General features: G+C 38.3%; 1 protein-coding gene across 1 annotated transcript in view; it reads left to right on the top strand.

The window, feature by feature from the left end:
* Positions 1-218: 218 nt before the first annotated feature.
* The window catches only part of pex7 (peroxisomal biogenesis factor 7), a 37,521-nt gene continuing 27,334 nt past the window's right edge, over positions 219-10,405 (top strand). Inside the window, 7 exon segments of the mRNA XM_054618566.1 lie at positions 219-300; positions 1,175-1,319; positions 1,425-1,482; positions 2,303-2,367; positions 2,370-2,452; positions 2,618-2,695; positions 2,795-2,903. Of these exon segments, the coding sequence (XP_054474541.1) occupies positions 1,211-1,319; positions 1,425-1,482; positions 2,303-2,367; positions 2,370-2,452; positions 2,618-2,695; positions 2,795-2,903 (502 nt within the window). The 5' untranslated portion in view covers positions 219-300; positions 1,175-1,210.

The raw sequence follows: 10,405 nt of genomic DNA, 5'->3' as shown, positions 1-10,405 counted from the left end.
GGTGATAGAAAAATACGCAAAGAAAATAAAGAGACATTTTAAAATATTGTTTTATTTTTTTTATATTTAGACACAAATAAAATAAAGACTTAATGATGTTTTACTAATTATTTATTCTTAAAGCAATATTTTCTTACAGTCTCTTGGTCGTTTCCGGTTTCCCCTGACGCGTCATTGGGTCAGCTGACCAAAACACGGAAGTGCTTGTTGACAGCGTGGAGCTGAGGAGCTGATCTCCTCTAAACGGCTTCGTTTGAGGCTCTATGAGCCGGTGTCCGGTTGTTTTCACGTCTGTCACCCGTGAGTACCGTGACACGTCATTAACGGCCCTTTGTGTCGGTTTTTAATGTGATTTATTGGTTATGTGGTCATTTGTTTACGTTATACATTCACTTTAACTATCATATTTAATGTTAAATATCCCAAAAAAATATGTTTCCTCTCATATTAACTGTGGTGGAAGAAGTACTTTGATCTCTTACTTCATTAAAAGTACTTAAAGGTTACAACAGTGTATAAATACTCTGTTAAAGTTAAAGTCCTGCATTCAAAATCTGACTTAAAAGCAGAATGGCACATTTCAGAATAATATAAATGATATTACTGGATTATAATTATTGATGTATTAATGTGTTCATCACTTTATTGTTGCAGCTGGTACAGATGGAGCTCATGTCATTAATATTTCCATTTATATTACTTTATATCCTGCTGGGTAGCTTAATCTATAATAATACATCATCATATGTTCATTGATTGATTTTTTTAATCAATAATATGATCAGTTCAGTTTGAGTTTATTCACCAAAAAGGGAAATTAAAGTCAATCATAAAACTGAAGCTATAAGCTTGAGAACAGACACTAAACAGATTTTAAATATATGTTTACTCACACATTTAATTATACATCAACTTTTACAACCAACAAAATACCAACAACCCTAAAAACAAATCAACTAAATAAACATTAGTTACTTAGTTAAGATACAATTAAAAGAGACACATATAGCAGGTGGAAATAAAAGTACAAATTAAATAGATTTCAGAGTAAAATGACTAGTTTAGACATCCCCAGCCGTATAGGGTATTCAAGTTCAGACATATTTAGTAGCAGCTGCTGCATTAAACTCTTTCTGAATCTGCAAAGTATGTAAACGTGAAACTGACTCCACAGTCCGGAGCCCCGTCGGGCTGCAGAGAGCTGCTGCTGATGGAGAAGGTGTTTCGCTGTCCGGCCCGTCACGGCTACGCTGTGGAGGCGTCTCCGTTCATCCCCAACAGAGTGGCCTGTGCTGCCTCCCAGTACTACGGCATCGCTGGTTAGTCTGGTTCAGAGACTTTAGGACAGCTGCTTCCAGCACATTCTTTTTTTTTTTATTGTCTTCTGTATCTGAGAGTTGTGTTTGCTTTGTGTGTATTTGTAGGTTGTGGCTCCTTGCTGGTCCTGGATGAGACGGAGACGGGGGTCGCTGTAGTCAGAAGGTAGAGTTACTTTCTTTCTTTAATTTCCTTCAGCTCTCTCTCAGAGTTTTAAGATAAGATAAGATAATCCTTTATTAGTCCCAGAGCGGGGACATTTGCAGGATTACAGCAGCAGAGAGGATAGTGCAAACAAGAGAAATAAGTAAAAAAACACCAAAATCAAAACAAGTCTTACAATAAGTAATAACACAGTAAGAATAATAAATAAGTAAAAAAACTATAAAAAATGTTTTAGGATGTGTGGTCTACTGGGATTTTAATGTCATTTGTAGTTTAAATTGTTGTATTTTAGTTTCAACACCAATGATCTTATAAAGCAAAGTGTTAGATAATAATACTTATAGAAATATATATATATCGTTTTTATTGCATTGGTATCGGCTGATACGCAGTGTTGAGAAGAAAAAAATGGTATTGGAACATCTCTCCTCTTGTAGAGGGGCGTTTACTGACCTATTTTATAGCCGAGAACTAAACGTTCAAATCTCTTCAGCTTGTGTTTAATAATCCAGAATGATGAATGAATGAATGAATGAACGATGCTTTTAAGAATCTTTTTTTAGTGTGACCTGCAAGGATTTAAATTATTTTTTTATTTTGGCTTCTGTCACCTTGTTTTATTTTTCTGCTGTGTAGTGAAGAATTTATTTCAGACACTAAACTGATCATCTGCAAAAAACTCTGATTTATTCATAAATGCAGTCACTGTATCTGTGAGTCATTAGATGACACAGTGTGTGTGTGTGTGTGTGTGTGTGTGTGTGTGTGTGTGTGTGTGTGTGTGTGTGTGTGTGTGTGTGTGTGTGTGTGTGTGTGTCAGATGGGAGTGGGGCGACGGTCTGTTCGACGTGGCGTGGAGCGAAGCCAACGAGCACGTGATGGTCGCCGGGGCGGAGACGGCAGCCTGCAGCTGTGGGACACGACCAATCAGGACGCTCCGCTGAGAGTGGCCAAAGAACACACACAAGAGGTGAGACGACTCCTTCACTGACGGGGAAGACTGAGGGCAAGAATGCTGTGTTTGTGACTCTGTGTGTGTGTGTGTGTGTGTGTGTGTGTGTGTGTGTGTGTGTGTGTGTGTGTGTGTGTGTGTGTGTGTGTGTGTGTGTGTGTGTGTGTGTGTGTGTGTGTGAAGGTGTATTCTGTAGACTGGAGTCAGACCAGAGGAGAGAACCTCATCGTCTCTGGATCGTGGGATCAAACCGCCAAAGTTGTGAGTTTTCTGTATTTCTTTGTACTTTTTCTTCTTTCGTGTTTTCCCTCCTCTTCTTTGACGGTTTTGTGGGTTTTTGTGTGTTGTTTGTCCTTTCAGTGGGACCCGGCTCTCAACCGATCGCTGATCACGCTCAGGGGTCACGAAGGGGTCATCTACAGCACCATCTGGTCGCCTCACATCCCAGGATGCTTTGCTTCAGCCTCAGGTGAGACCGCACCCAACATGAGCGTTCTGTCTTTTAGTGAGTGATGGAAAGAAAGGAAAATGACTCTACTTCTCTCTTGATTTATTCCCTCAGTAAACATTGTAAACATGAGTTTATGGTCTCAATCTCTAGTTTCAAGTCTTCTTCAATACAGCATGATGTTCATTTAGTAAATGATGCTCCATTTAGAGTCAAACAGACCATAAAGCAGGGGATGCTTTAGGGCGGGGCTACACACTGATTGACAGGTCGACACCAGAGACGGTAACTCAGAGCTGGTGCTTGACTCCTGAACTTGACACAAACTTAAGAAGAGATAAATGAAGCGCTCCTTGTGTGTCTCACCACACAAGACTGGAAAAATGTCCTCAAGTCGGTCTGAAAGTGAAATAAGATGGAACTTTATTAATCCGGAAGAAAATCCTTATACCAGTTCGACAACAGAAGAATAGCAAAAAGCAAAAGAATAAAAATATAAACATATATGAACAATAGAATAACAATTACTAAGTGTAAAATAAATAATATTGACACTAGTGCAAAATAGAACACAATGGATAGTAATGTAAATAAAAAATGTACAAAAATTCAACAAAAAAAGAGTAAAGTAAAGTAAAATTCAAGAGTTAAAATATAAAGTGTATAAGATGTGACTAATAGGAACTAAAATAGAAAAGTAATAGTTTTAGTGACAGTGCAAATTTAAAACCTTTTAATAAAGACTAAAAGAAATAGAGAAATAAAGAAGTCCTATGCAGAAGGCCTGCTTTCATCAGATGTGTAGTATTTATACATTTAATGGTAAAATACAGTAAATTGAACTCTCATCAATGCATTATTAATGTTTCTTTTGATACAGTGAGCATTGCACTAAAACATGAAGTCTGATGAGAACAATCAGTCTGTACCAGTTTAGATTTAATCCCAGTGTCTGAGAGGGAACAGTTGTGTGATCTGGTCACCAGGTGGCGCTGTAGCTGTAATATTGTGGCTCTGCTCTGCTTATGTCGGATTTCAAACTCCTCATTTTGCTTCAGGAGCTTCAGAGCTTTTTCATTTTTATGTAAAGAAAGCAGGTTTCAGGCATAGCTGGTCAGCCGCTTCATTCAGAGGATGACATGGATGAAAAGGGCTTTAGGAATTATGTTTTTTACTTTTATTATTAGTTTATATCTGTATACAAGGAGAAATTTGTAGGTTTGGTAGCGTTCATGCACTTTAAAAAAGAACAGGAAATATCCCATAATGCTAATCTAACTGGTGTAATTTGGCTATTTAGTCTGATTATTGGGTTGATGTTTTGTATTATGAGGTATATTGAGTTATTATTTGTCATTTAACAACTTCAGAGTTTACATACTTTCCTGAACAACAAATCAAATCAAGTGTCCGACCAGATTTTTTCACAATATAACATATCATATGACACATTACTGCGTGTAAATATTCATACTTGTAGCAGTCAGTTATTCTTTGATGTTTGCTGTCGTCTCCTGGCTTCACAATCCAGATTTATCTGAACGTTGATTGGAGGGTTATTCAGATCACCTGTTGGCTCCTTATTAAGAATTGAGAGCAGCTTAATGCACAAACAAAATCTTTCCAGAACTCTTTAGGACCTTCTCAGATTCTTTTATGTCTTAACTTTTTCGGATTGAGGTGATTTTAAACGTAGAAACATCTGTCCACTAGGTTTCATGCATCAGTGCAGACCTCACTGCTAATCCTGCAAGAGTCTGTGCTGCAATAATCCAAACTGTTTGGGTTTGTTTCCATTGAAACCATCTTTTTAGACATTTCTATATTATCAAAGACGCATATTTTCATTATTATAAAGGAGGCACTTGTTAGATTTTTTAAATGTATATATTTGTCACGATCTGGAGAGAAGGAAACATGAGATGGCCCCATAGACTGGATATAAGAAGTGGACGGAGTCATCGTGACGTTTTTTGTCTGTCACCATCTTGTTTTTTTGTCCGTCGCCATCTTGGTTTTTTGCAACCAAAACACATTTTTAGATAAACAAATATTTCAATTAACTTTCATGAAATGAAAACACACGGAAACACTCACTCATCACTCATATTTAAAGTTGTCATTGGTGAATTATCTCAAGGCTTTTATTGTGAAACAGCTTCTGCTACATCTCTGCCTTTGTGCAGCTTCTCCTCTCGCTCTCTCCAGGAAGTGAGTTTTAGAAATGAGCCTAATTCTGAAGACAATGAAGTCAATCAGTTTGGACCCAGAGGGAGCGCTGGGTTTATCTTATCCGTCTGTGTGGGAGCACACGCTAACTTTATCAGAGGGGTGGAGCTCTGCAGCTGATGGATGGAGCGTTTCCTCAGCTCTCTGTTCGTCAGATTGTAGACCGGCTGGAGTCAGTATCAGCTGGTGAAAACGCTCTCAAACTAGTTGGCTAATGAGTTTGGGTTAATTGGTTTCTGAGAGTGAGCGGGAAATCTCTGATGAGATTTAATAACCGTGGAGACGTTAAGCTCCTGTTGCTCCGGGGGTTCAACCACGTGACCTTTCAGGAAAGACTATAAGTTTAAAACCTGTTTGAACCCTTAGATCCTTTTATACCCTTATATATATATTTTCTGTTAATACCTGTCACCTCTCTACTGTCCACCTCTGAATAAAGGCAACAAAATACTTATTATATACTTATAAAATACTTAAAAAGAGTAGCAACTTGAAAAAACATGTGAAACTCGAGATTGAATGTTATAGTTATAACATCCACCAAAACACATCTTGTCAAATTTAAACTGTTGTCACCATCTTGGTTTTGTTTATCTTGGTTTCTGGCTGTCGCCATCTTGGTTTTTTGGCTACCGCCATCTTGGTTCCTACATCTTAGTTTCAAGGCTGTCAAATTCTTGTTTTTTTTACTGTCACCATCTTCGTTTCATTGCTTTGACCATCTTTGTTTTTATTCCGTAGCCATCTTGGTTTTTTGTCTTTCACCATCTTGGTTTCATGGCTTTCACATTCTTGTTTTTTTTTTACCACCAAAACACATTTTTAGGAGACCAAAATGTTTCAATTAACTTTCATGAAGTGAAAACACTGTGAAAGGGTAAAAGTTCCATGTCGAAAACACTCACTCATCGCTCAGATTTAAAGTCATCATTGGTAATTTATATCAAGGCTTTTATTGTGAAACAGCTTCTGCTACGTCTTCGTCTTTGTCGTTAAAAAGAAGACACATGTTTCAAATGAAAACCTAACCAACCCCAATGTGGATAAAGTAAAATGTTAACAAATCTTAACACAATAAATCGTCAGAAATATACTGAACATTGGATATAATACAGTCAGTCCGAAAAAACTTCACCACAATAAAAAAAACAAAAAACTGCTGCATCAGGACACTAAAGATGTAAATAAAGATTTGTTCTGAATTAAATTGCTGAATCCAGAGGTCAAGTGTTATTTGTTGGGTTTCAGACCAGTGACACGGAGCTCGTTAGATCAGATAAATCCTCCAGTGGAGCTCTGGAGCTGCAGCTAAATGATTTACCTCCACGATAAAACCATTACTGTCCATGTTCCAGCTGTTCCAGCTGCTCACCTCCATGTTCACCTCTGATCTGATGCATCAACCAGCCGACAGCTCAGACAGACGCTTCTGCACCAAAAAAACCCTGTCATGTTCAACTCCGAAGTTCAGACGATTTTTATCAGGTATATAAAATACAATTAGGGATTTATAGTCCTATAATGTTGAGTATCTGGTGATCCTAAAAGTGTGATTCAAAAACTTTTATTTATCACATGTAAAGACCTGAAAACTGAAAAAGAGATAGAACTTCATGCAACCAGTGAACAGGAAGTGACCATATATGGAGTGAGGAGGAGTGACGTAGAGACGCCGTATACGTCTCTGGTGTGGACCTGTCAATCAGTGTGTAGCCCCGCCCTAAAGCATCCCCTGCTTTATGGTCTGTTTGACTCTAAATGGAGCATCATTTACTAAATGAACATCATGCTGTATTGAAGAAGACTTGAAACTAGAGATTGAGACCATAAACTCATGTTTACAATGTTTACTGAGGGAATAAATCAAGAGAGAAGTAGAGTCATTTTCTCATAGACTTCTATACAACCAGAGGAGTCGCCCCCTGGTGGACAGGAGAGAGAATGCAGCTTTAAGATACTTCACTTTTCAATACCAGAGGTTACCACCTGATTAAAACGTTTAAAACTAACTAAACTAAAATATTTGCTGTGGATCCATCAGTCAAAGGTTCAGAGGAGTTCTAGTGAGTGAAAACAAACAACAACTCTTAAGTAATAATTCCACCTCAGGAAACAAACTGAATTATTTTGGTCTGGTGAGTCGGAGCGGTTTGTTGTCGGGTAATTTCCTGCAGCAGAAACACAACAGAAGAACAAATTACTTTCTTCTCTCTGAGTTTGTTCAACCTGCTTCAATTAAGTTGAATCCAGTTCAGTCGTTTATCTTTTTGTTGTTTCTTTTCTTTCAGCTATTTTCATCTCTTTTTACTTTTCTTTCCAAAAAATTCAGTCAGACTTTCAGTTTAGTTTAGAAACTTTGACGTGATTATGTTCAATCAGTTTAATCGCTCTCAAAATAATCAAACCTGTGTTTTTAACAAGAGATTTGTGAAATGATTCAGTTCGATGATTCCACCAAAATTTGATTTTACAACAATAATATTATTGTCCAGCTTCATGTGTGACTGAGCCTCCACTGTGTGTTCAGTGTGTTATCCCAGATAGTGAAGTACCTGTCTGCCAGATCACACACACACACACACACACACACACACACACACACACACACACACACACACACACACACACACACACACACACACACACACACACACACACACACAGTTAATTATATGTGTGTTTGATAGCAGGTAGTGTCTGGTTAAATAAATGATAGCAGGAGTCCAGACAAAGGTTCACCGCCACACACACACACACACACACACACACACACACACACACACACACACACACACACACACACACACACAGTCACTTTTTGGTCGTGAGCTCCGTGGAGTGTGTGTGTGTGTGTGTGTGTGTGTGTGTGTAACAAAGTGTTCTGGGTGGAAACAGACAAAGATTAATTGAATTGAATCAATCAAAAGCAGAACTGACTCACCTAAACTCAGAAAAAGAAAAAGAGATGACGACTTATCAACAAAACTCTACATGAGTAAAGTTTCCTTCATCTCTTTATCCTCTTTAACATGTCTCTCTTAGAGGAGCTAGAGAAAACTATAAATAGTAAAAGTCACTAGGATTCATCTTCCGGAGCGTAGACTGTATATAAGAAGTGGACGTAGTCATCGTAACGTCTCTCATTGGTTTTGTGGTTGATTTGAAGCCTCACGTTTGCCAATTTTGCGGTTGCCATCTTGTTTTTCTGCAACCAGTGAACAGGAAGTGACCATATATGGACTGAGGAGGAGTGACGTAGAGACGCCGTATGCGTCTCTGGTGTCGACCTGTCAATCAGTGTGTAGCCCCGCCCTAAAGCATCCCCTGCTTTATGGTCTGTTTGACTCTAAATGGAGCATCATTTACTAAATGAACATCATGCTGTATTGAAGAAGACTTGAAACTAGAGATTGAGACCATAAACTCATGTTTACAATGTTTACTGAGGGAATAAATCAAGAGAGAAGTAGAGTCATTTCCTCATAGATGTTTGATGTTTGTTCTAGATAGACTGATTGCTGGTCTTTTTAGAGGCTGATCATAGGGAACAATCAGATGATTTATTTTGAATTAAAACAGTTCACAATACGCCATGTCTGCCTTCTTGACATTCCTCCTGATGAACTGACGCAGCTGTACAGGTTTTAGCGTCTCAACTTCTATATAAACGGTTAAATCAGAACGTTTCTCTCATTGTTTTGAAAATCGTTTAACAGCTTCTGTGTCGACTCAGGTCCTGCAATTTCTCTGAAACCAGAATATGGCATCATGAAACAATGAATAAGATGGATATTGGATGTGGAGGGTGGATATCCAGATGTGTGTCTGACAGCTGGATTAGAGGCTGTAATGGTTTGTGTTCTGGAGACTGAAGTGGTGTCGCGTGGTGACCACTGAGAGGTGATCTGGAAAGAGAATTCAACCTTTCTCTGGCCCCTCTTGAAATTGCTCGTTTCCCTGTAATGTCAGCCGTGTCGGAGGAGCAGGGAGGTCTGAGGTTTCACTGAATGAACCCGTGAAAGTGAAGCCGGGCGGAAACCCAGAACAGAAAGGTTACAAATGAATCCAAGTGTTCCCTGAAGCTTGTGATGCAGAAGTCGTGATACAGTTTTTTTGTCTGTCTGACTTGTGGTTGCTGAACTTTGGAGTCATGCAGGACTTTTAATTTTTTTTAACCAGAAATGTTGCATCAAGTAAAGATTTCTCTATCTCGATTTATAGATACAATCATTTATGGAGCAGAAACAAACACTGAGTGAATTCACAAAATGATGACGAAGCTTTTGCAGCTGCTAAACCTGCACAAATAAGAAAAAAAGAAACTGTGATTCTCAAACACCTGCAAAGGATGAAATGCACTCATAACTACAAAGCAATATAAAAAGCACCACATATTCTTTCATGAATCAGACCCTGAGACGGTGAAGATAACGTCTGCTAAGTGAATTCATAATTCTTTGTGAATGGATTTGCATTAATGAGTATGAAGGCTACTACTGGAATGCAGAGTTTAAAATACTTCCTTGTTACAAAAGATGATTATCAGAATCTATTATTACCTCCAGGGAGGTCTACAGCTTATTTACATAATAACATTATTCAATATATTTACAATATATGAAATAAATTGAAAAATAAAACAAAAAGGCAATATAATAATAATAAGAATAATAATTCGAATAATAATATTAACAATGAATATAATAATATTGATAGTAATAATTATATTATATTATATTATATATTTTTTTTTTAAATTTAATTTAATTATTTTTAAATTATTTTTTTCACTGTTGCTGAAAATAGAACACGTTGTTAGTATGAACTCTGGCAGCGATGTGATATTCCTCTGGCTCCTATGGATGGATGGATGGATGATAATGAGTTGTCACACAGCGCTAGCTAGCATTAGCACACGTGGAGAATTGCCTCCTTATCTCCCGGTGGAGGCTTCCCCCTCTGGTGGCGATTTGCAGCTAGCATGATGACGCTGCCGGCTTTGAGGAGAGAGGGAGACGGTGAGACCATAAGCTTATCGGGGTTTCCCATGCTCCTCTCCTCCTCTCCTCATCTCCTCATGTTTCTCCTCCTCTCCTCATCACTCTCTCTCTTTTTGGTCCAGCGCCACACAAACATCCTCCACCTCCAGTTAGTGTTGAGCTTCCATCTGCCCTCCAGATCTCCTCCAGAGTCTTCTGTGGTGCCAGAGTTGCTCTCAGCTCTGCAACAAACCGGAGCTTCTGTAAACAGCTGCTTTATATTTTTGTGCATGCAACCTTGTTGGACAAATAAAT

Source organism: Anoplopoma fimbria, chromosome 18, assembly GCF_027596085.1.
Source record: "Anoplopoma fimbria isolate UVic2021 breed Golden Eagle Sablefish chromosome 18, Afim_UVic_2022, whole genome shotgun sequence".
NCBI classification, from domain to species: Eukaryota; Metazoa; Chordata; class Actinopteri; order Perciformes; family Anoplopomatidae; genus Anoplopoma; species Anoplopoma fimbria.
Note: the sequence above shows the minus strand (reverse complement) of the source record. Positions and strands in the feature narration are given on the sequence as shown.